This window comes from Chinchilla lanigera, unplaced genomic scaffold, assembly GCF_000276665.1.
Source record: "Chinchilla lanigera isolate Chin_1 unplaced genomic scaffold, ChiLan1.0 scaffold00144, whole genome shotgun sequence".
NCBI lineage: Eukaryota > Metazoa > Chordata > Mammalia > Rodentia > Chinchillidae > Chinchilla > Chinchilla lanigera.
In genome coordinates, this window is record NW_004955545.1 from 1,913,790 (window position 1) to 1,941,436 (window position 27,647).

General features: G+C 37.7%; 1 protein-coding gene across 3 annotated transcripts in view; it reads right to left on the reverse strand.

Moving 5' to 3' along the window:
- Positions 1–27,647, reverse strand: part of Ash1l (ash1 (absent, small, or homeotic)-like (Drosophila)) — a 171,752-nt gene that overhangs the window by 134,885 nt on the left and 9,220 nt on the right. For all 3 annotated transcript variants that reach the window (XM_013508235.1, XM_013508236.1, XM_013508234.1), the window contains exon 2: positions 8,510–9,031. In XM_013508235.1, the coding sequence (XP_013363689.1) occupies positions 8,510–8,932 (423 nt within the window). In that variant the 5' untranslated portion in view covers positions 8,933–9,031. The remainder of the gene's footprint in view (positions 1–8,509; positions 9,032–27,647) is intronic.

The following is a 27,647-nucleotide window of genomic DNA, read 5'->3' on the forward strand; positions in this document are numbered from 1 at the left end:
ATTTCTTATAAAACAATCAGGGGATTTTTACTTCTAGCCAAATGGCTCATTAAATACTACAAAAAATCTTTATTACAACAAAGTAACTTAAACTAGCATAAGTTATAATGTTTATTGCACTACTGGCCATAGAAAACGTTAAGAAAAATCTCTAAAAGGCTACGAAAAGGAAGAGGAGGGAAAGAGAGGGGAAGGGAGGAGAAGACAGGGGAAGGGGGAAGAGAAGGGAAGGGAGAAGGGAAGGGGGGAAGGAACAAGAAGAGGAAGAGGAAGAGGAAGGGGAAGGAGAAGGGGAAAGGCAAGGGAGGCGAAAGGAAGCGAAGGCAAGGGAAGGCAAGGGAAGGCAAGGGAAAGCAAGGGAAAAGGGAAGGGAAGGGAAAAGTGAAGGGAAGGGAAAAGGGAAGGGGAAAGGGAAGGGAAAAGGGAAGGGAAAAGGAGGGAAAAGGGAAAGGAAAAGGAGGGAAAAGGGAAGGGAAAAGGGAAGAGGGAAGAGAAGGAAAAAGGTAAAAAGGGAGTAGACTTAAATATCACAATTGTCCAGAGGGTAAATGCACCAAACCATGGTCTAGAACAATTTTGTCCAACCTGCAGCATATGTAGCCATAAACACCTAGGAATGTAGCCCCATAAGATTGCACACTTTAAATATACTGTTTTTTGTCACATAATTGTACAGTGCAGACTACATAGGCAACCAAGGAACACTATGTAGGGAAGGGTACAGTGCAGCGCTAGGAGCTAATTCTAGCTCTTTACCCCTGCCCCTAGTATGTTAAATCAAAACCTGTATATATTAGATGTTAACAGTATTTGTGCTTGTGTGACCCAACAAATAAAATACTGCTAATATTTCAACCCTATGTGTGTGTATGTGCCTATGAAAAGAAGTGTTTCAAAGCCTCTGAAGGAAGCCATCATCAAATTAAACTCCAACTTCAATCACAGATAAAGATGAATAAAATACAAACTTTATAATCTGGACAAGTTCTAGGAAAAGCCCTACTTTTACTGAACTTGCATAACATTTATAAATTAACAGACAAAAATGTAAAGAGTGCTCTAAAATGAGTAATAAGGGATTAGTCACATCTATAAAACATAATTACAACTATCATGGCATCAACTATAGAAATAACAGTGGCAAAATGGAAAATCAGGCCTCACCCAAAATAGATTTTTTTCTTCATGGTAATCCAGAATCTTCTATGGAGCTATATCCCCCAAATCTCTTTAATTTTTGAAACAGGTCTTGCCAAGTCGCTAAATTGCCTAGAGTGGGCTCAAACTTGAAACCCTCCTGCTTAAACCGCCAAGAGTACTGGGAAGCAGAATGATCACAAAACCAAGGCTGGCCTGATATATCTAGCGAGATGCTGTCCCCAAAACAAAAAACAGTTAGGGGGCATGGTCGTGCATGCCTATCATAATCTCAGCCTTAGTACAGCTGAGGCAGGAGGACTGCCACAAGTGTGAGGCCAGCATGGGCTACACTGAGACTCTGTCTCAAAAAAAAAAAAGTGGGGGAGAAGTAGAGCAAGAAAAATCTCCAGAATAAATTTTTTTAAGTAGAAAGAAGATGCAGGACAGTGGTATGTTACCATGTATATTTATATATATGGGTACCATTTATATTTTAAAACCAAGGAAAAAACACTTTTGTGAGAGACATGAGTTTGCTTATATGTATATGCATAATGTGTTTCTGGGAGATACCAAACACACTTATGTTAGACTTACTTTTCTGGAAGTTTCTTTGCACCAGCTTTGGTTCCAAACGTTTATTCTTAATGTGTAGTGTGATTCTCTAAGGAAAAGTAAACTCAAAGATACATTCAATAGTTTTCTTCATTTAGGTTGAAAAATGGCTGTTTTGCTTATCAGATACCATACTTAGTACAATGTTATAAAACTCATTACCTAAAAGGGGATTCCAAATGAATTTGCTCATATGATAGGAAAGGAACAATAATGATAATAATGTAATGATCCTTCAAAACCACACAGCCCTCAATCTCATTTGTTTTTTCTCACCCAGAGGCTCTCAAACACATAATGGTTATAGAGATGGAGCCAATGATAAATGTGCCAGACTCTTTTTACCAAAGTCCACTACATCAAACCTCGTTAAAAAGAGTCCATAATTGAAATCTCCCCCAACACAACTTCTATTGAGGGCCACTTAGATTAGCTCTCCCAAAAAGTCCCTAACCGCCAGGGCCCCTACACTAACTCCTTTCAGCAGGAAGCAGCTAGACTTGTGCCCATCTTCCCTAGTGGCAGTTACAGATACTGTGCTTACTTTGTGGGGGAAGTGTAAGAGTGTGTAATAAAATATAATAGAGCTGGATAAAAAGAAAACAGTGCACATGTTAAGGGCTAATTGAAGTCCTGATGCTAGTGAAGCTTAAAAACACAAGAAGAAGGTTCTTACACAGAATATGATATAATTGACAATTCCTCCCTACCTCTGGACTAGACTTTGAGGAACATTAGAAATACATAATGATCGGTTTCCTTTAAACATATTTTCTTTCAAAGAGGAATGGCATACTTTTTCCTTCATTCTGTTTTTTCATATAAGGGCAGGACAAAAAAGACAATTTGGACTTTCATTCAAAATGACAAGAGACATTTCTCTTATTTCCAATAAATACTTTTGACGTCCTCCTGTCTGTAATTTCGTTCTTTGATTTTGTGCAACTCTATGGTCAGATTTACACAAAATTAACTACTTTAATAGTATTTTACCACTTTATTTTTCTCTTTTAAATCCTGAAAGATAGGAGTATATAATGCAATCAAATAAGTAAACATATATTAAAACTATGTCTTATGTACGTCATGTTATACAGGTTTACACATATGCACACTGTACATACAGAATTAGTAAACTGTTCATGTTAATAAATGATTTCAGCAAAGTTGTAGGATATAAAATCAGTGTACCAAAATCAGTTGCATTTCTAAACACAATGAAAAATCTAAAAAAGAAACTAAATTCTATTTCCAACAGCAACAAAAAACAGGGATAAGTTTAACCAAGGAAGTGAAAAAAAGTTTACACACTGAAAAATTTAGAAAGTATTGCAGAAAGAAACTAGAGACCTAAATTAAAGACATTCCATATTCACAGGTTGGAAGACTTGCTACTGTAAAGATGACAATTACTATTGAAAATGATCTACAGATGCTCTGCAATTTCTGTCAAAAATCCCAAAATATTTTTTGTAGAAATAGAAAAACTCATCCTAAAATTCATACCAAATCAAAAAACCAAAACAATCCTGTAAAACAGCAAAGTTGGAGCATTCATATATCCTTATATCAAAAATTATGAAGCTACAGAAATTAAGACCAAATGGTAATGTCATTAATGCCATAATATATAGGATGATCAAAAACTACTTATGTATGTTTCAGTAAAAAACTTTATTACGGGGAAAAAAACATTGCCTTTAATCTCCTTCAAAATAGCCCCTCTCACTTTAAATACACCTAATCTATCATTCCTGCTACTTTCTGAAACAGTTCTTAGAGTCCTCTTACAGCAGTGTCTTTATAAGGTATGGTAAAAAAAAAATGTGGCGGATGCTACTACTGAGTACCATTCACCAAAAGGACAGCTTGTAAAAAACATTGAAGTGTATCCTCATCCACCTCCTTATTCACTGGATATGCCAACCTACAACTTCTAACTCTTTCCCAAAGTCAAAACTACCATGAAAGGTAAACACTTTGAATTGATTCAGAAGGCATCCACAATAGTACAACAGAAGACCCTCACAAAAAAAGACTTGCAGAACTATGTCAGAAAGCGGTAAGAATGAGATAAATTTGTTGGAAGTGAAGGGGAGTGCTAGGAGAGGGATTAATGGCAATATGCCTTTCATTGTACAATAACAATAAAATGCAGTTTTTTATCATATCACATATAGACCCCCCACATATACAGTTAATATATATTTTTTTACAAGGTACCAAAACCATTTAACTTGGAAAGGATACAACAAATGCTGAAAAAGTGAATATCCACATGTAAAATAGAATGCAATTGGATCCCTATTCCATATACAAAATATAGCTTGAGAGAGATCGAAATTCTTAACATAGCCAGGTGTGGTGGCACATGCCTGTAATTCCAACGCTTGGGAGACTGAGGCAGGAAGATCACTTGAGCTCAAGACAAGCCTGACCTACAAAGGGAGACCCTGTCTCAAAACAAAAACAAACACAACCACAAAAGCTAAAACCATAAAACCCCTAGAAGACAACATGGAAAATTTTCACATACTGCATTTGCCAGTAATTTCTAAAATATTGAAGTAGGACAGAAAATTTAAAAAATGGGTGGAGGGTAGCCAGGTGTGGTAGAGCACATCTGTAATCCCAGCACATGGAAGGCTGAGACAGGAGGATTGCTGCAAGTTCTCAAGGCCAGCGTGAACTGCATAGCATGACCCTGTCTCAAATAAACAAAAAAGAAAAAGGCAGGGTGTGTGACAAGAAAAATCATAATTTCAAAAATGAAAACTGCAGTTTCAACACATAAGCACTGAGTTCTTTTAACCTGTAAATTAGGTTTTCCCTTGTGACTATACTATCCTCTTACTATGGGTGGGTCACCCCCACTCACCCAACAAATGAAGACCAGACTTCCACTGCACAAAACACATAGAAGTAGTTTCAAGTCTTACAGGAAAAAATTCTGAAAATTCAACACCACCCCTAACAAATAGTGCAAAGATTTGAGTAGATATTTCCATAAATAAGATACACAGATTGTTAATAAGCATGTGAAAATATACTGAAATTTAGTCATCAAGGAACTGTAAATCAAAACCACAAGGAGCTACAATTTCACATTCTTTAGGATGGCAAGGAAGGAAGAGAAAACAAGGAAGGAAGAGAAAGAAGGAGAGGATCGGAGAAACTAGATTCTTTGTGCATTGCAGGTAATATGAAGTGGGGTTGTACGTATGGAAAATTGCTTTTTTTTCCTGAAAAAGCTATCCAGAGAACTACCTTATGACGTATCAACTCCACATCTAAGCCCTCACTACCCATGGGATCCAAAAGCATGGATTCAAACCTTGGACTGAAAACATTAGGAGATAAAAAACTGCATCTAAAGCTGGGCGTGGTGGCACACACCTGTAATCCCAGCAGTTTGGAGGCTGAGGCAGGAGGATCATTGCGAGTTCAAGACCAGCCTGGGCTACAAAGTGAGCTCAAGGCCAGCCTGAACTACATAGGGAGACCCTGTCTCAAACAGACAAAAAAAATAAAAAACTACATCTGTACTGAACATGAGCAGACTTTTTCTTGTCACTATTCTCTAAACAATACCATATAACAACTATTTCCATGTCATTTATATTGTACTAGATATTAAAAGAAATTGAAAAAGGATTTAAAGTACACAGGACAGTGTGTAGGTAATATACTAATACTACATTATTTTATATAAGGGACTTCAGAATCCAAGGACTTCTGTACACAAAGGGGTCCTGGGACCAATCTTAAGGATACAGAGGAATGATTGTACACATCCAAAGAATTGAAACCAATCTCAAACAGATTATTCATACCAATTCATATACTGTAGTACTATTCACAACAGCCAAAAGTGGAGGCAAAACCAGGATTCCAACAACAGATGACAACACATACCCGCTACTGGGTATTTAACCAATGGCCTTTGCACTGAGCAACATCACAGCCCTTTTTTCACTTTGAGACACGGTCTCACTAACTTGCTAAATTTCCCAGAGCAGACTCAGACTTGCATTTTTCCTGCCTCAGTCTCCTAGAGTGGTGGGATTACAGGCATGCACCACCACACCTGGCCAGAAGAATGATTAAAAATAAAGTCTATCTGAGTGCAAAAAAGAAAACATGAACTCAGTAGTCCAAGTAGGTTTATTGCTAAACCTGAGAGGAACCTCTCTGTGTGAGCAAAACAGAGGTGTTTCTTACAGCCTAAGAGGCTTTTTTTTAAAGTAGTGTTTTTTGGGCAAGCTTTTAAGAAACAGCAGGTTTGTGGTTTGCTGATGTCTCCTCTGTGACCTCCTGACATTCCTCTGTAACCTAAGTAAAATGAAACCTATGTTTCTCTAAAATGGTGAGTGGGCTCATTCAAACTGGTAATATCCCTGTCCAGGCTCTATCAATGTCAATATGACAATATTATATTATTCAGATATAAAAAGTAATGAGCACAGGACATGGTGGCACATGCCTCTAATCCCAGCACTCAGGAGCCTGAGGCAGCAGCATCACGGTGAATCTGAGGCCACCCTAGGTTGCACAGTGAGTTGAAGGCCAGCCAGAACTTTATAGCAACACCCCATCTCAAGAAAAAGGAAAAAAAGAATAAATCCTGGTACATACTACAACATGAATCAACCTTAAGGACATTATGTTAAGTAAACTAAACAGAATGACAATGTATTGTAGATCATGTATGCACAGATACATGAATGAGGTAGGAAGAACAGGCAAAAAGGACATTAGACATTATCAGTTGCTAGAGTTAGGAAAACAGAGAATTACTCCTTAATGGTTACATAGTTTTGTTTGGGGATAATGAAAAAGTTTTGTAGTGCTGGATGGCCTTGAACTTGCTTATGTAGCCCAGGCTGGTCTCCCAACTCACAGCACTCCTCCTGCCTCAGATTCCTGAGTGCTGGGATTACAGGCATGCACCACCACACCCAGCTGCAAATGTAATTAATACCACTGAGTTATATACTTAAAAATGATTAAAATAATAAATTCTATATTACATATGTTTTACATCAATGAAAAATTAATCATAATGGGGGTGCACACCTGTAATCCCAGCACTTGGGAGGCTGAGGACAGAGGATCGCTGCAAGTTTGAGTCTGTAAGTTTGAGACCAACCACCCAGGGGAACACAGTGAGATCCTGCCTCAAAACAAACAAAACAGCTGGGGATGTGGCTCAGGGGTAGAGCAATTGCCAGGGATGAACAAGGCCCTGGGTTTGATCCCCAGTACTACCAAAAAAACAAAAAACAAACAAAATAAATTCCCATTTTCCTCTAGTTAGCTATCCAAATATAGTGACCTCTCCTTTTCTTTTTTCTTTTCTTTTCTTTTCTTTCTTTTCAATAACTGGGTCCTGCTATGTAGTTCAGGCTGGTCTTGAACTCATAGGGTTCCCCCTGCTTCAGCCTCCCAAGTGCTGGGATTACAGGTGTGTGCCACTGTGCATGGTCTAATTTTCTTAACTATGTTTACTTTGTCTAGTAAAGATACTAAATTTGTGTTACATCATGTTAACTGCACATTTTAGTTACTTTATGCATTACTTAATTTCATACTGTGAGAACTGGCACAACAAGCGCAAGGTCGTGAGTTCAGTTCCCGGTACCGGACAAAAACCAAAAACCAAAAACCAAAAAAAAAAAAAAAAAAGAGAACTGGCACAAGCCAGGCATGGTTGCACATGCCTATAATCCCAGCACTCAGGAAGCTGAGGCAGGAGGACTGCTGAAGTGAGTTCAAGGCCAGCCTGAACTGTATAGTGAAACCCTGTCTCAAAAAGACAAAAACAAAAAGAACTGGTACAATACTCACTTTTTCCTGACCTAAAATTTACTAATTTAGTCATGATTTTATCAACAAATCATCCCAAGATACCTCATATCTCTATGATCTTATAGAGAACAGCAAGTATTCTTGATGCCACAGCAATTTGAAGAACAACAAACTGCTTGCAGCATTATGGTTTCTGGTAACACTTAAAAAGTAAAGAATGTTAAAAATCAAGTCACTGCAAGCAATGAATATTTCTAAATTTTAGCCAAAATGTTAAGTCAATTCTTTGTGCTGAGCTCTACTGTGTGTGTGTGTGTGTGTGTGTGTGTGTGTATGAATACTTCTAATTCTATGTGGACACACATGCTGCTTACAAGCAATCCTCCTGCCTCAGCCCCTTACGTGGCTGCCAACTACAGCCACTGTGCTTGGCTGACATTTTTGGTACATTAACTTGCCTTGAGGTTCAACAACAGGAATACTTTATAAAACAATTCATTTAACAAAAGCTTTCAACATATGCTGGTGATTCTGGTCCTTCCATCCTGGAAGCTAGACAGTATTAAACCATTTGACAAATTTAATCTTCAATTTCTCTTCTGTTAATAATCTTATTGTTAGTAATTATGAAGGCAGGATTCCAATCTAGGTTTCCTATCTACAAACCCAGTATTTTCTCTACTGTCACACTAAAAGCAACAATCTGAGTGTACTCCACTTAAAACATGTCATAATTTTACAAATAAAAATACATACATGGGCACAAGGTCCTGAGTTCGATTCTTGGTACAAAAAATACACATACATGGTTATGCTATTGATGACATACTATTTGCAAATAACATAGAAAGACTAAAATCAAACTTTCTGGTACACAGGTTAGATAAAAATTAATAGACAAATCCAAATATTGCCAATACCATATACTGCTGAGAATTCCACTTACCCGTTTTGAAGGACAGTGTTCATTCTTTTCATCTGTCATCTTCCCACTTTTAAGTGCTTTCCTTGGGTGCTTGATAGTTGTTTTTATGGCAGGTCGACATACATAATTCTCCAAGTTCTTTGGAGGCTTTTTAGTTCTCTTAGCCTGAAGGCCAATTTTCAATTTTAAATTTCCCTCTGAAAAGTTTGTTTCTTTCACTGAAAACTGCTGCTGTGCATCAGTCAAACCATCATCCTTCCCTGCTTCAGCGTTTCTTTCTCGATTCCGCTTGCGAAGGTCCTCTTCTTCAGACTTTGTGTTGTTCTCTAGCTCTACTTCTCTCTTGCTGACCAGCGTGCCAGTATTGATGGCAGAAGGACTCTTTCTTGACAAACCTTCGGAATCAGAACCCAATCCTAACATAGCAGTATTTCTAGGGTCCATCACAAGTGTATATTATTGCCAACAAATCTTACGAAAATTTTACAGAATTGTATTCCATAAAAAACGGATTTCCAGAACTTGTAACCAGCATGTCTTTCTCTGTAGAAAAGATCATAACAAAAATTTATCAGAAAAACAGGCAACTATTGATTAACATGAGAAATGGGCAACAGAAGAGGGACAAGGAATAACACCTAAAATCAGAGTTAAAACAAGTCAAAATGTAGTTTACAATAAATTTAAATTCATTTAGTTATAAATACATTTAAAATATATTGTTCTACAGATACAATGAACAAGGTGTACAGTGGAAATAAAAAAAAATAAGAATCACTGTTATAATACCTGCCATTGATGCTCCAGCAAATATAACCAAAGCAAAAAATAACAATTTTTTTATTTTTTTTGAGATAAAGTCTCACTATATAGCTCAAGCTGGCCTGGAACTCACTATATAGCCCAGGCTGGCCTCAAACTTACTGTGATCCTCCTGCCTCAGTACTGGGGATACCTCTGGAGTACTGGGGATTATAGGCATGTAGCACCATGCTTGGCTTAAAAAATAAGTTTTTATATTTTAGCATTGATCAATGTGAAAGGAATATATTTTCTACATTACAGGTGAATAAAACTAAGTTTTACTGAGCATAAATATTTTACTGGTTTTAGGTTGGTCCGAGTGTTTAAACCTTTTATAAAGAAATTATCAGCGTTTTTATTTTGTGGTATTGAGGGACTGAATCTAGGCCTGCTCTACCACAAAGGTACATCCTCAGTTCCTTTTTTAAAATTTTTTTATTTCAAGGAAGGGATTTGCTAAGTTGCCCAAGTAGTACTTGTGATCCTCCTGTCTTAGCCTGTCTTTAGGATAAGACTCATAGATAGTGTATAATTTAACTGTCACTCACCAAATTCATTTGAAAATATTTCTGAGCACCTCTTATGTGCCAGGCATTATAATTTCTCCTCAAAATATAGTATGTATTCAAAAGATCCAGCTCCTAAATTTATGAAGCTTATAATCTAGTGAAAAAGATAAACATTAAAGAAATAATTATACAAATTAATACTATATTATAAAAATCTGGAAAATCAAAAATTTCTCTTTACAAGTTTTCCCAACAGCAAATAGCTAACATATGTCAGATCCACAAATACATGAAATATTTTTAAATCAGTATGCCCACTTATTATTTTATGATAGATGGTATACCTAATCTCAGAATCTACAGAGGGCACATTCCCCTTCTCATGAATAAAGATCTTCATGAAATAAGATTACCATATCATCAGAAGGCTGACTACTGAATATAAAACAAAATAAAGTAATTTACTATTCTTGAATCAGACTTGTCTTCATTTCAAGCATATGCCTGAATTAAGGTCCAGGACTAGTGGCTGGAAAAGGAAATCCAGGGTCAGGGATATGACTCAGGGGCACAGTACCTGCCTGGCAAGTACAAGGTCCTGAGTTTGATTCCCAGTAACAAAAAAAAAAAAATCCATTTTATCCCTTAGAAAATTCCATTCATTTATTTACTTTTAAAATTCCATTTATGATTAAAATATTTTACAGTTTAACTAAATGCCTTAACACTTTTTTTCCAAAAACATAAAATTCTCAAGAACAAAGACTGTAAGATATAACTATTACAACTCCTATAAGAATTGTACGCCAGGCATGGTAGCACATGCCTGTAATCCCAGCACTCAGGGAGGCTGAGGTAGGAGGATCATTGCGAGTTCAAGACCAGCCTGGGCTACAAAGTAAGCTCAAGGCCAGCCTGAACTGCATAGCAAGACCCTGTCTCAAAAAGAAAAAAAAAAAAAAAGAAGAAGAACTGTAAAGAGTAGCTGGGTGTGATGGTGTACACCTGTAATCCCAGCACTCAGGAAGCTGAGGCAGGAGGATCATTTCAAGTTCAAGGCCAGCGTGTGCTACATAGTGAACTCAAGGTCAGCCTGAACTACATACACAGTGAGACCCTGTCTCAAGAAACTAACAGACAATTGTAAAGGCTCAATAAAAGACACCAATCTAGTAAGAGTAGTAGCACCACCAGCAGCAGCATTTTAAGGAATTACGAGAAAGACGACAAACAGCTCAATCTCCTGCTCCTCCTAGAAGGGGGTGTGTTCCAACAGTCAGCTGTTGGGCCCTTCCTTTTAATACACCCCAGTCTCCTTTGACCCTGAGGATAGAATAGGCAACTTGTCCCAGTGTGTTCCACCACTACTAAGGATACTTCACAGCTGTCTTCTGGGTGCTGCCAGAAGGACACTGCAGCTCAACTGATGGTCAAAGCATCCCTCCTTCACTCTGGTGGGGGTGGTGGTAACTACTGGTCTTGACAAAATTGAGACCTAAAAAGGACCAAGGCCCAGTCTTGTTATCCCCAAAATCCTACAACCCTAAAGTGCTGTGTCCATCATGGCCACTTTCCTGGAAACTCATGGAAAGCAGTGGCAGGTGTAAATCAAGCAGCTACTTTTCCCACTGTTCTACTGCCCTGACAGCTGCAGCTATCCTTGAGACTTTGCAGTCTTCACGAGATTTCTGCCTTGACTGCAGCACGACTGAATCTGGACCAGTCACAGGTGACACCATGGCAGAATTTAACTTGGACCACTCACAGACCTGTGAAATGTACAAAGCTGAGTAAGTGTAAGCCCCCTGCTGCTCTATATAAGCAGCACTCCCCTCATACTTCTCAGGTTAGTACATGAGAGATCTCTCCAGTGTACTCATCCCTGGTGCTGCAGCTCAGATCCAAATAAACCCTTACTCCAGGGGTCCTACAAATCTGTTCATGATTCATTTCTTGCATAGTATAGGCTTGGAAAGTCCTGGGTGGGCAGAGCAAGGGGCATTACAGATAGCTATAAACACCAGGGACTGCTACCCTCAAGAGTTCCTGAGATCAGTAACGGAAACAGGAAGAGACAGACTGGAGGCAGAGACCAGAAGCAACTGGTGGGGACTGGCATCAACTGGCATCCACTGGCCAGCAGCAACCACCAACTTCTTTGGCCTGTTAACCAGCAATGTCAAACAGCACTGACTGGCAGTGTTAACCTATAGCAAATGGCAGTGTTTGGTGGACCCCAGTCCTGTAAGACAAAGGACTGTAAGCTGCTAACAGCCCCAGAGGTGTAACACTGAAAGCTGAGAACCAGCCTCCCATGTCTCTGTTGACTCCTTACATTAAATATCTTTATTTTCTTTTCTTTTCTTTTCTTTTTTTTTTTGGTACTGGGAATTGAACTCAGGACCTTGTGCTTCCCAGGCAGGCACTTGTGCCACTGAGCTATATCCCTGGCCCTAAATTTCTTGAAAGCATTATCTACAATCCCTGTCTTCAATCCCTTGTACTTTCTGTTTTAATGAACACACCGATCACACTTCTACTGCTACCTCTTCAGACAAATTACTGGTCAAGATCTCCAATAACCTCTAGGTTATGTTAGTACAATAACCAATTTTTAGTCCTCTCCTCTTACTTGACCTACTAACAGAATCTGACACAGCTGAATAGCCCTTTCAATTTTCCACTTCACTTCCACAGCGTCTGTCTTTATTTTTCCTCCTCACTGGTTGGTTAACCTCTGTCTTTGCCTATTCTTCCTTCTCTCCAGGGCCTCTAAATATATTGCACTGCTCCATGGCATATGCACTTTCCCCCCTCTTTTATGAACACTTACTTCATAAATGACATCTAGTCTGTTGATTTTTAATTATATATAAAATTGATAAATCACAAATTTCTATCTCCAGATTACAGGGGCTGGGGATATAGATCAGTAGCATAAGCGCCTGCCTGGCAAGCGCAAGGTCCTGAGTTCGATTCCCAGTACCAAAAAAAAAAAACCAAACAGGTATCTCCAGGTAACAGAACCAGTTTAGACCTCTTTCTGGAACTTGACTCATACATTAAATGCCTACTTGACACAATGGCTGGATGTGTAATGGGCACTTTTAAGCTTGACAGGTCTAAAATCAATTCATCTGTGCACACTGCCTAAAATCAAAGGATGATAATCTAACAATATGAAGACATTACCTATAAATTTACAAAATGACAATTCAGAGTGACTTTTGAATGCTAATAAGTATATTCTTTCTGTAACATGCCACTAAATACCTGGGAAAGCAATAAAAATGTAGGACTTTCAGCTCAGGATACAGCTTAGTGGTAGAATCTGTGCTTAGCATGTACACTCAATCCCCAGGACCAAACACACACACACACACACACACACACAACTACTTCTGAATAAGAACTGTTTAAACTTCTTTCTATATGCATACTCTATTCCCTCTACAAAGTGAACACCTCTACCCATTCTTCTTTTTCTTTTTTTTTTCTCTTTTTGAAACAGGGTCTCCCTATGCAGTTCAGGCTGGCCTTGAGCTCACTTTATACCCCAGGCTGGTCTCAAACTTGCAATGATCCTTCTGCCTCAGCCTCCCAAGTGCTGGGATTACAGGCATGCACCACCATGCCCAGCTCTAGCCCTTCTTATACCACTTATACTAATTCCATATCCACCTAAAATACAATATAGTTGATAAAAACCAACTAATATATGATCAACATTGCTCTGAAATCATAAGTACAGCTGAATGGTATAGAGTGCTTCCCTAGCATGCACAAGGCCCTGGGTTCAAGTCTCAGTTAAGCAAAAATAAAAATAATACAATGGGCTGGGTGTGGTGCACAAGCCTGTAATCCTAGCACTCAAAAGATGGAGGTTGGAGGATTGCTGCAAGTTGAAGGCCAGCCTGGGCTACATAGTGAGTTTAAGGCTAGGCTGAATTACACAGGGAGACCTTGTCTCAAAAAAAACAAAAAACAAAACAATGTTCTAGTCTGAATACACAATCACAATGGAAGACAATTCACCTGTCTGAGACCATTTCTTTTGTAGATAGCCAGCTGATTACCATCAAGGCTGGAAAAGCAATAGGCATACTCACAAAATACTACTTAGGAAGGCAATATAAAGTTAACAATATGTTTTTTATAAATACTACAAATGAGTTATCACTTCTTAAAAGTAATAAAAATTCCCACATTTGGTGAGTTTGTAGTTTCTGTAAAGCTCCATGCTTAATGTTTTCTGCATCTCATTAAGCATCACATCCATGAGGTAGTTACTACTGATACAGATTTTAGGCTGGCAGCAAATATTCCTAAAACCATGCTTAGTGACTCTAGAGCAGATACAGACAAAAAAAAGAGTGGAACTTAAGAAAATTATGGAAGCAATAAATGCTCAGTATAGCAAAGAAATGGAATCCATAAGGCAAATTCAAGCAGATTATCCAGGACAATAGAAGTTCCACTGAAAGTATAACAACACATTAGGCAGATGTAAGGACAGGATCTCAGATATAGAAGACAGGCTTGCAGTTAGTTTTCATGAAAAAAAAATAGTTCTTAAAAACAGCAGGAGACCATGAGAAATCAATCAAGCAGCTGCTAAAGGAGGCAAAGAAGAGTAACTTAAGATTGATTGGAGTCAATGAAAAAGCAGGAGGTATATAAATGACATATATAAAAAAAAAAAACTTTTCACAGACCTCATGGCAGAAACCTTCCTAGATAGGGAAAAAGAATTAGACGTACAGTTAAGTGAGGCATATAGCATTCCAATGAGCAATGATTTAAAAAAAGAATCTACAGCCAGGCATATCATTGTGAAGATTCCAGAAATTCAACACAAGAATAGAATCTTAAAAGCTGTTAGGGAAAAGAAACAAACCACCTATAGAGGGAAGCCACCAGAATCATAGCTACCTTCTCAGCACAAATCCTCAAATCAAGGAGAGCTTGGAGTGAAGTATTTCAAGGTCTAAAGAAAAACAATCTTCAACCCCAACTGATGTACCTGCAAAACTATCTTTCAAAACTGACAGAAAAATAAGAATATTCCATGACAAAGAACATCCGAGGAAATTTATGACCACCAAATCAGCACTCTAAAATGTTCTGAAGGACATTCTAGAAAGACATAACAAGGACTACAACTCTATGAACCCCAACAGAAGGAATCCACCAGGCAAGGAAAACAAATGGAAGGAAAAAAATTTTTAAAAGGGGTAGCCAATGACAGGAAAATAACATGACAAGGATAAGTCAATACATATCAGTTATAACCATCAATGTTAATGGCCTCAATTCAACAATCAAAAGACACAGACTGGCAGAATGGATCAAGAAGCAAAATACAACAATAGGCTGCACACAAGAAACATTTAAAATCATAAAGAAATTCACAGACCGAAAGTCAAAGAATAGAAAACAATACTCCATGTGATAGGAACCCAGAAAAAAGCAGAGGTAGCTATTCTGTTTGCAGACAAAGTGAATTTCAAGCAAAGACTGATTAAGAGAGATAAAGAAGGTCACTACATCCTTGTAAAGGGAACAATCCAAGAGGAAGAGATAACAATCATAAATACATATGCAACCAATACCAGTGCACTCAACTATATAAAACAGACATTAAAGGGGATGAAAAATCAAATAAGCACTAACAGACGAAAAAAATCAACAATGATCGGGCGTGATGGCGCAAGCCTGTAATCAAGCCTGTAATCCCAGCACTCGGGAGGCTGAGGTAGGAGGATCATTGTGAGTTCAAGACCAGCCTGGGCTACAAAGTGAGCTCAAGGCCAGCCTGAACTGCATAGCAAGACCCTGTCTCAAAAAGACCAAAGGAGAAGGGGAAAAATCAACAATTAAGTAATAGAACTGAACTAAACTTTTGAACAAATTAACTTAGCAGATGTCTACAGAGTGTTCCACCCTACAACACGAGAATATACATTCTTCTCAGCTACACATGGGACATTTTCCAAAATGGACCACACAGTAACTGACAGAACATGTTTAAGTAAATGCAAAGGAATCAAAATTATCCCATGCATATTATCAGACCATAAAGCAACAAAATTGGAAATCAATGGCAAAAGAAACTGTAAGAACTTCATAAAAACATGGAAATTAAATAGCACCCTCCTGAACAAACAATGGATCACACATGAAATTAAAGAAGAAATTAGATAGTTTCTAAAATTAAATAACAACAACAATACAACATACCAGAACTTATGGGACATAATGAAAGCACTTTTTTTTTTTTTTTTTTTGGTCTTTTTGAGACAGGGTCTCCCTGTGCAGTTCAGGCTGGCCTTGAGCTCACTTTGTAGCCCAGGCTAGCCTCGAACTCACAATGATCCTCCTGCCTCAGCCTCCCGAGTACTGGGATTACTGGTGTGCGCCACCATGCCTGGCGAAAGCAATTCTAAGAGAGATATTTACAGCAGTGAATACCTATACTTAACAAGCACAAATAAACAATTTAATGGTGAACCTCAAACTTCTAGAAAAGGAGGAGCAGGCTAAGCCAAAAGCTCGTATGAGGGAGGAAATTGTAAAGATCAGAGCAGAACTTAATGCAACGCAGACTAAAAAATAATACAAAGAATCAATGAATTGAAGAGTTGGTTCTTTGAAAGATTAAATAAAATCAACAAACCCTTAGCCAATTTTATCAAAAAAAGGTAAGAAAAGACTCAAATCCATGCAATCAGAAATGAAAAGGGTGAAATCATAACGGGCCCTGCAGAAATCCAGATGATCATCTACACCTACGTTGAAAACCTGTATTTTAACAAGATGGAAAATGCAGAAGAAAAGGACCAATTCCTAGATACTTATGAATTATGAAATCTGAATCAAATAGATACAGAAATCCTAAATAAACCAGTATCAATCAATGAAATAAATATAATTAAAAACCTACCAACAAAGAAAAGCCCAGGCCTGGGCTGGGGCTTTAGCTCAGCAGCACGGCGTCTGCCTGGCAAGCGCAAGGTCGTGAGTTTGATTCCCGGTACCGGGGGAAAAAAAAAAAAACCCAGAAAGAAAAGCCCAGGCCTTGATGGAGTTACCGCTGAATTTCACAAGAAATTCAGAGAAGACTTAATGCCACTACTTCTCAAACTCTTCAATGAAACTGAAAGGGAAGCAATACTCCCAAATTCATTCCTGGAGGCACGCATTATCCTGATACCAAAACTGGAGAAGGACTCAACTAAGAAAGAGAATTATAAGCCAATCACCCTAATGAATACAGATGCAAAAATCCTCAATAATGTAATGGCAAACAGAATGTGGGTCATCAACATGATTCTACACCATGACCAAGTGGGATTCACCTCAGGGATGCAGGGTTGGTTTAACATATGTAAATCAATAAATGTAATACACCATATTAACAGAGCCAAGGACAAAAATTACATGGTCATCACAACAGATGAAGAAGCTTTTGACTCAGTCCAGCACCCATTTACGGGAAAAAAAAAAAAAAAAAACCTACAGAAAATTGAAATAGATAAAAGCCATCTAAGATAAACCAACAGCCAACAACATACTAAATGGACAAAATCTGAAAGCTTTACCTCTAAAATCAAGAAGACGACAAGGATGTCCACTGTCTCCACTCTTATTCAACAAAGTCCTGGAAACTTTAGCCAGGACAATTAGATAAGAGAGAGAAATAAAAGGAATAATGACAGGAAAGGAAGAAGTTAAATTATCATTATGTGCAGATGATGTGATAGTTTACACAGAAGACCCCAAAAACTCCACTAAAAAACTGCTAGATCCAATAAAAAAAAAAAAAATTCAATAGCATAGCTGGACACAAAGTCAACACTCAAAAATTAATAGCCTTCCTGTACAACAATAACAAACTCAGCCGGGCATGGTGGCACATGCCTATAATCCCAGCACTCATGAGGCTGACGCAGGAGGATTATTGCGAGTTCAAGACCAGCCTTGGACTACAAAGTGAACTCAAGGCCAGCCTGAACTGCACAGTGAGACCCTATCTCAAAAAGAAAAACAAAAAACAAACAAACAAAAAAAAAAAACAATAACAAACCCACTGAGAGAGACATTAAGGAAACACCACCTTTCACAATAGCATCCCCAAAAATGAAATACCTAGGAATTGATATAACGAAGGATGTAAACATTGAAAACGACAGTACTCTGAAAAAGGAGATTGAAGTTGGTATCAGAAAACAGAAAGATAACCCTTGCTCTTGGGTAGGAAGAACCAATATAGTGAAAATGGCCATACTTCCAAAACTATTATACAGATTTAACGCAATTCCAATCAAAATTCCAATAGCATATCTCACAGAATTAGAGAAAACAATCCTAAAACTCATTTGTAACCAGAAGAGACCTACAACAGCAAAGGCAATTCTGGGCAACAAAGGCAAGGCAAGGGGCATCACAATCCCTGACTTGAAAATTATAATATAAAGCTACTATGATAAAAAGTGTGGTACTGGCAAAAAAATAGACCGGAAGATCAATGGAACAGACTAGAAGATGCAGATACAACTCCAGACATACTCAGCCACCTTATCTTTGACAAAGGTGCCAAACACACATTCACTGGAAGAGAGATAACGTCTTTAATGGTGGGGGGTTCCAAAGTGGCTCTGCACATGCCAAAGATTAAAACTGGACCCATATCTTTTACCATGCACTAAACTAAATTAGAAATGGATCACAGGTCTAAATATTAAAACAGAAACATTAAATCTGCTGGAAGATAAAACAGGTAAAACTATTTTTTTTTTGGTACCGGCAATCGAACTCAGGACCTTGTGCTTGCCAGGCAGACACTTGTGCCACTGACCTATATCCCCCGCTCCCAAGTAAAACTCTTAAAGTAAAACTCTGCTTACCTCATGGCAACTAGGTAACAGAGAGAACAAGACGCCTAGAAGAAATGAGCTAGGGACAAAATATACACTTTAAAATCTTGTTCCCCATGACACACTTTCTCCAACTAGGCCCTACTTCTCACAGCCCCATTCAGCTAAAGAATTCACATGTGGATTAATTCAGAAGTTCACAATACAAATCACTTCCCCAACACCTGGCAACTGGCAAGTCAACTGGCAAGGATGGTGTAGGCAAGGACTTTATGAATAAAATCCCAATTGCACAGGAACTATCACAAAAAATCAACAACTGGGATCTGATCTTATTAAAAAGCTTTTGCACAGCAAGAGAAACCATCAACAGAATGAACAGACAACGCACAATGTGGGAAAAAATGTTTCCCAGCTGTTCCTCAGACAAAGGATTACTACTGAGAATATATAAAGAACTCAAAAAAAAAAAAAAACCTCCCAAATTTAAAGACCCAATCCAAAAACAGGCATCAGAGATGAATATATACTTCTCAGTAAAGAATAGAAACAGCAAATAAATATATGAAAAAATGTTCAACATAACTGGTCATTCAAGAGATGCAAATTAAAACAACACTGAGACACCATCTCACCCCAGAAATAATAGCTATTATCAAGAACTCAACCAATTACAAAGGCTGGACAGGTTGCGGGGGAAAAAAGAATGCTTTTCCATTGCTAGTGGGAGTGCAGACTGGTGCAACCACTGTGGAAATCAGTCCTGCTGGGCATCTTCCCAGAAGAATTAAAAACATCATATCACACTGATATATGTGCACCTATCTTTATGGCAGTACAATTTGTAATAGCTAGATTTTGGAAACAACCCAAATGCCCATCAACTGAGGAATGCATAAAAAAGATGTGGTCTTTTATATAATGGAGCCATAAAGAAGGATAAACTGGAGACTTTTATAGGTAAATGGATGCAACATGAGATCACACTCATAAGTGAAATAAACCAGACACACATGTGTAAACACTGTATTGTCTCCCTAGCATGATAAGCTGAAAGAGTAAATAAGATCCAAAATGTACAATACATATTATAAAATGGGAAGAAACATCACAAAGAAAGAAAAACAGGGGTGGAAGAATGGAGAAAAGAAGGGAAAAGCAAACAGAAAAAAATATATATGTAAGATAGTTGGGGTAGTTATATTACTAATTTTTCTTGGTTCATTGGAGGAAAGTCTTTGTGCTAATATTGTTTGGACAATTAAATGTCAATGTCTTATACTCTTGTACTCTGAATAAATAAAGATAACTATACACAATGTATTAACCATTGTTACCCTCCTATCATCGGGTTTTTAAATTTTGTTTTTTTTTTCTCTCAAAAAAAAAAAAAAAAAAAAAAAAAGGAATATTACTGCCAGGTCCAGGGGCATGCCTGTGGTCTTGGAACTCCTGAGGTTGAGGCAAGAGGAATGAAAGTTTGAGGCCAGCCTGGTCTACATAGTAAAACTACTTCAGAAAAGAAAACAAAAACGAAAGTTATGATAACTTAATACAGATTGAAGTGATAAGCTGTTGATAACCATTCTTTTATTCTGACTCTAAAGAGTTAATTAGAACGTGTAGGAAGGGGCAAAATCTTAACTCTATATAGATTTGATATTCCCATTTTCATGTCATGACATACGAAGACGGCTTTTTTCCCTTTCTTTCTTAATAGCTTGTCTTGAACATGGGGCTCATAGTGAAGATATGTCTTAAATGTGCTTGCATCATGTCTATTTAAATGTAGTCCAACAGAAAACTTTCCATAGCCTTAGGAATAAAAAAGGCTACCTGGTTCCTTGTAGCTACTGTACTACACCATGCTGTCTATAAAAGCTAATTTCTAGTGCTGATCTTATTCTCTGTTGTGTTTAGCATACCATTTGAAATTCTTCTTGGCTTCTACCATAACACATTCTATCGGCTTTGCTAGTACCCCTCTAGCCATCCTTTCACTTATTCTTAATCCATCCAGTAAATCGAAAATATTGAGAGCCCCAAAATACATTTTAAGAATTGTGGCACATTGTTAGATACAGTTATATGGTCATCATGAACTTTTCTGGGGGAGGGTGTACGTAAATAATCATATAAATGCATAATTATAACACATAATAAATGTAACTAAAACGAGTTCTACTATGAAATAGTATATCAAGCCGGGCGTGGTGGCTCACACCTGTAATCCCAGCACTCAGGAGTCTAAGGCAGGAGGATCGTTGCAAGTTCGAGACCAGCCTAGGCTACAAAGTGAGCTCAAGGCCAGCCTGAACTGCAGAGCAAGACCCTGTCTCCAAAAATAAATTAATTAATTAATTAATTAATTAATTAATGAGTGGTTGAAATAGTGTATCGAGACAATTTGGAAAGATGGGACCTATCTTAAATATTTAACACTTAAGTTCAGACTCAAAGACTGAATGATAGCTAAGATAACTGTACTACTCATTTTTATTAAGTTCACTGAAAGGGACAGTTAGTGCTTATATTGTTTGATCAGATTTGCATGCCTGTATCTGGTAACCTGAGCAACTACTTTGAAGTTAACAATATGCAATATAATAACCACTGTCAATTTCCTATCATATTTTAAAATTTTGTATTGCTTTTATTTTTTTTATTCTTTTACCAAAAAAAAAAAAATATATAGATGCAAAATGCAGGGTGAAATTGATTCAGAAAAGGGAATAAGGGCCAGGGATATACCTCAGGGGCACAGCACCTGCCTGGCAAGTAGAAGATTGTAGTTTGATTCCCGGTACCAAAAAAAAGGAACAATATGTGGAAAATTGTAAAGATTGGCAACAGATTAACTAAAGAATTAAGAGCACAAAATGAAAATGGAAGGAAAAATAAAAATACAGTTGTTTGCAAAGGGCATTGTTGGGCTACCTTAAGGATCTGGAATTAAAAGGGAGCCTTTGCCCACATCTGTAATCCCAGCACTCGGGAGCCTGAGGCAGGAGGATCACTGTGAGTCCAGGGCCAGCCTGAGGCTATAGAGTGAGTTAAGGGCCACACCAAACTATATATAGCCAGACCCTGTGCCAAAAAAAAAGGTTAAAGAGCTCTGAGTAAGGGTAAGGGAGTAACAAAATATTCTCATTTTTGTTACTTGTTTTTTGAAACAGTGTTTCACTATATAATGGGCTGGTCTTGAACTCCCTTATGTAGCCCAGGCTGGCCTCAAACTCACAGTGACCCTCCTGCCTCAGCCTCCCACACCTGAGATTACAGGTGCACGCACCACCACACCTGGCTAAAAAACATTCACATTTTGAGAAAACTTCTCTAGTTGCTATGGAATAATTATTAGAAAGAAAGCAAGAGAGAAAGCACAGGGAAGTATCTTTGTTGCTTGTCAAAGAGCAGCTAAACCTCTGCCTCCCCGTCCTGGACTGAGTAAGGTGGGAGACTGCAAGGAGTCCTTTTTGCGGGGAATAGTTTAGAGAGGGTCTTGCTTTGTAAGTCAGGCTGGACTTGAACTCACTATGTAGTCCACACTGGCCTTGAACTCATGGAGACCCTCTTGCTTCAGGTTTCCAAATGCTGGGATTACAAGCATATGCCACCACACTTGGCTAAGGAGTCTTTATTGTGTGACAAAGGCACACAGGACAAATCATATAGAGCCTTGTCACACTTGGAAGGACTCTGGCTTTTCCTTTGAGGTAAAAAAGCCACTGAAAAGGTTTTGAAGAATGATCTTACTCAGGCTTTTTTAGATAATTCTGCCGCTGAGTTGAGAAAATGTTTCATCTAATAACTTGTAATTACCCTGACCTTTTCTCTCATACTCTACACATGCAGCTTGTCAGCACGATGCGTCAGGTTTACTTTCACAACATACATAGCCACCATTTCTCACTACTTGTACAGCTACTATATATGAATTGTTGTTAGGTGTTTTAAAGCAGAAAGCATGCTTTTAATGTTCCTATAATTAAAATTCAAAATGACACCAAATAGCAATTACTGTATTTATCAAATGTTATCAAGCAAAGAAGTCAAAACTCCCTGAAATATGTCTTGCAGTAGTCATTGCAGAAAAGAGCTAATTTCAGAGCATTAAACTGCATGACAGTATTCTGAAAACCAAAAACATGGGCATTGTTCACCCACTGATAGGAATTTAAAGAAAAGAAACTGTCCTAACTAGTTTTAAGATGCTATGTAATAGGGTTAGGAATGTAACTTAACAGTAGAGTGCTTGCCTATCATGGAAAGTCCTGAGTTTTATCTCCAGCATTAGGAAAAAAGCTTATATTAAACCAACAAAAATCACTGATATTAAACCAGCTGATGAAATAACAGCAAAAACCCCACTAAAGTACCTTATACTGTAAAATGTAGTTTAAAACTTGAACTACATTAGTGCTGGGGATGTAGCTCTGTGATAAGAGTGCACACTTAGTATACAAAAGACCTTGTGTTTAACCCTAGCCCTAACAAAAAATAAAAATAATTATGGTAATAAATGCCCAAATAATGTATACAACATGAACTACAATTGCAAAGCTGGACACACTAAGCTTTTTTACTTAACTGTAGACTGCCTCTTGAAAGTAAAAATCACCAAGCATTTCTAAAGCTCAAAGTACTAATCTTTAATGATTCTAGTTATTTTTATATTTATGCATTATACATTTATTAAATTTCAAGGTACCACTGATTTTAAAAGGTTTCATGGATCAAATGCTACACTTTCAGGGACAGAAGAAATCATTATCACATTAAATGATAGTGTTATTCCTAACTGTTTTATTTCCTAATTTCAAAAATGTTATAACTGAAACAAATGTCTCTTATAATCAAGAAAATGCTGTATTATACCATATATAGTACTTCTACAAACTCAGAAAAGAATAGTGAAATAGCAGACATAAATTTACAACCACATGGTGGTGCATGCCTGTAATCCCAGCACTCCAGAGACTGAGGCAAGAGGATCCCCAAGAGTTCGAGGTCAACATGGGCTACATATAGACCTTGTCTCAAAAAAATAAATAAATAAATGAATAAAATAGAATACAACCAGTAAATCACAATGGGAAAAGTAAGCCCCAAAGAACAGTCTCAAGGATAAATGCTGATGAAAAACTGTAGTTGTCAACAATCAGGTAATTTAATCAATTCTTAGTTCTTCCTAACATAAAGTTAAATTAACCATATCCCAGGACATTCCTTTGGGAATTACAAATCTCCTCTTTGAAACACATGTAGTATGTGGTCAATAGTATTAGAAGTTCTTGTACTGGTAAAGCGAAATTAATATGCCCAAATTATGAAGTCCTAAAATACAGCCAGGTCTTTATTTGGTTCACTGGTTTGTAATAGTCCCTAGTACATAATAAGCACTCAATAAATACATGTTGGTTGCCAGGCAGGGTGCACACACCTACAATGTCAGTACTTGGGAGGCTGAGACAGGAGGGTTGCTGAGTTCAAGGGCAGTCTGAACTATACAGCGAGACAATGCACTTTCTTTTTGGCAGGGGTGGTGGGGAGGAAGGTCTTACTACCCTCTAGTTTGTTTCAAACTCATGATCCTGCCTCAGCCTTCCACATGTTAGGATTACAGGTATGTGCCACCATGTGAAGCTATAGTATGCACCCAGCTACAGTACACTTTTTTGGTATGAGTGAAATATGTTGAACATACTTTTATCATTACTGTCCTTGGTAGAGGATGCTGAAGTATAAAAGCCAATCTTCTTTTCCTGTCCCGTGAAGACACAGGAAATCAAAAGAGAATGAGCTGCAAGTACATTGATCCAAATTACAGCAAACTCACCTGCTATGTTATACTCATTTTAATACCTTTGCAGGTGTTCTTTCTCTACCTAGAATGCCCTAAGGCAGTGATGGCAAACCTTTCAGAGATACAAACAGTCCATACGTTTGCCACCACTGCTCGAAGGCTTACTGAGTATAGTTTTGTATCCTTTAAAACCCAGTCCTAGATCCAGGCATGGTGGCGCATGCCTGTAATCCCAGCACTTGGGAGGCTGAGGCAGGAGGATCGTTGCTAGTTCGAGATCAGCTTAAGCTACGTAAGTGAGCTCAAGTTCAGCCTGAACTGCACAGCGAGACCCTGTCTCAAAAAGATCAAACAAACAAACAAAAAATCCCAGTCCTTCCCCTTATCAGCAGGTATCCTAACCTTTCCTTTACCCTTACAGATTTAACGCTTCCACAAAGGTATGACACTGTCTAGTAACTAGTTACCATCTTCCTCTTACTACACTGCAAACTCGTGGAAACAAAAGAGTTTGTTTTTTCTTACCTCTGAGCACAAAAATGGGCATGAAGAAAACACTGGGAAAATTTTAGCTAGCTGAATGATGAATAAGTGAACGAGTAAGTGCTAGAAGTACTTGTTTCTGTTTGGTCAGTTTTTGTTCTAGTTAAGAAGATGTAAGAAACTCAGTATTTCTGTGCAATATGCTTGTTAATAAGCTAAGTAAGTTTTAAAAACATAACTTGGGGCTGGGGATTTAGCTCAGCGGCAAAAGCGCCTGCCTGGCAAGCGCAAGGTCGTGAGTTCAGTTCCCGGTACCAGAGAAAAACCAAAAAAAACAAACAAAATAAAATAAAATAAAAATAAAAAATAAAAACATAACTTATTTAACTTCTTTTGAGATGGGATTTCCTTAGGTTATCCAGGCTGATCTCAAACTTCTGTGAACTCAAGAGACCCTTTCTCCCTCAGTGCCCTAAGTACTCTTACCCAGTACTATAACAGTGTACCACCACGGCCATGGCCAGCTCAACAATGTTTTATTTTGCAGCACTGGGGACTGAATCCAGGGTTTATGCCCTAAGCTATATCCCCAACCCATTTACTTGTTTAATTTTGAGACAAGGTCTTGAAAAATCACTAAATTGCCCAGCAGATTTCAAAGACACAAAGTTCTTCCTGTCTCAGCTTCCCAGGGTGCTGGAATTACAGGCATGTGCCACCACACCAGGCTTAACACTCCCTTTTTCTTTTTCAATTTTTAGTTGATATGTTAAAAATTATACAAGAAATACTTATTAAAGTGAATGAACAAGTTTGTTCAATATTTAATTTTACTCCTTAAAATTAAACACAGAGGTAATGTATACGGTGGCACAAGCCTGTACTTCCAACACTGGTGAGGTTGAAGGACTGAGAGGTGAAGGCCAGCCTGGGCTACACAGTAAATTCAAGTACAGTTTGAGCTACATAGTAAGACCCTCTCTCAAAAATTTAAAAATTAACCATACATACACATGAATAAAATTAACTTAAAACTCTAATTCCTGATTCAAAAAGTGACTACACTTTTTCATTGATCTTCTGCATACACAACTATTACCATCTATCTGAAATTATTACTTATTTGAGATTTGTATCTTCCAACCTTCTTTGAGAACTGTAATGTCTGTCAACTAATCTCTATGCACGATCAAGTCAAACTCTCTTCCTTCACTACTATTTTTCCAAATGTTAAGAGTTCTCAGTTTACTCTAAAATTCTCTCCCTTCATGACTGACAGTCAGGTTTTCAAATACTTAAAACTCTGGAGCTTTCATTTGCAGCAGCACTGAATTTAAAAAACCTTACCTTAAGAAATGCCTCCTCCATATTTCAAATAATGTCATTTACTCCAAGAAGCTAGGACATAGTTACTTTTATATAACATACTATCTTCCTACAGACTTGGGGAAATAAAATGTTTTTGAATGAGAAAAGTGATTTGGTATCAAGTGTGCTAAACATATTGAGCAGAATGTAGAACCAGAAGATTAAGTCAAGCATTCATGACTTACTTTCTGTGGGATTATAAGACATAATAAAAGATTAATGAAACATTCACTGTTGATAGAACTTGTACTCATATGAGCTATATATAATACAACTGTCAGCCTTCTTCGAAGGAAAAATGTGTACCTAAATATTATTTTCATAACAACCTCGTAAACTCTGTGTACTCTGATTCATCTCTATAACTCAACAGCAATACTTAGTTTTTTTCACTACGTTTCTGTTCATCAGTGGCATCCACACTCTGAAAAAATTCCAAGGTATGCAACATAAGCAAAGGTAAAAATTTTCAAATATTCATGTAAAATATCCACAATCTGAATTTCAAATTTAAAATAATGTAGAGTTCATTCTCTTAAATAGCAAGTTGATTCAAGACCAGTTTCAGTTTTGTTCAACAGTACCAGAACCACTTGACTTCTTTGTGGTGACTGGCTCCTACTAGATACTCAAGTGGAAGTAAAAACTAAAAAATGTTTTTATAATCATGTAACTATGACTAAACTCTCAAAAACAAAAACAATAATAGTAATTATTTCTCACTGGCATTTGAAAAAACTTTTTGGCCTTTCTGGCTACCTAGAACTTCAAATATTTTAATGCAAATTTCTTTTTCTTTCTTTCTTTTTTTTTTGGGGGGGGGGGCATTACCAGGAATCGAACCCAGGACCTTACACTTGCCAGGCAGGCACTGTGCTGCTGAGCTATATCCCCAACCCCAGTGATGCAAATTTCTATTCACTTAATTTCTTAGTTGATGGAAAAATTCTCTATTGAAAAGTAGTACAGACTACAAATACCTTGTATAACTAATTTAGTTACAACTATTATCAGACACTTTATTTTAAAAGTTATATAAACCTAATTCTCCCCTTAAGAATGAAAAAACTATCACTCTGGAGGTAGAAAGATTCCAAGTTGGACCCCAGCCTGGGTAATCGGCAATTTAGAGATCCACTCTCAAAATTAAAAACCAAAAACCAAACCAAAAACAACAAACGCTCAGTGCAAAGACTCTGGGTTCAACCCCCAATACCCACACCTCCAAATACATGAAGAGATCCAGGTATAGTGGCTCATGCCTATAATCCCAGCACTCTAGAAGACTGAGGCGGGGGGATTTTGACCACTGC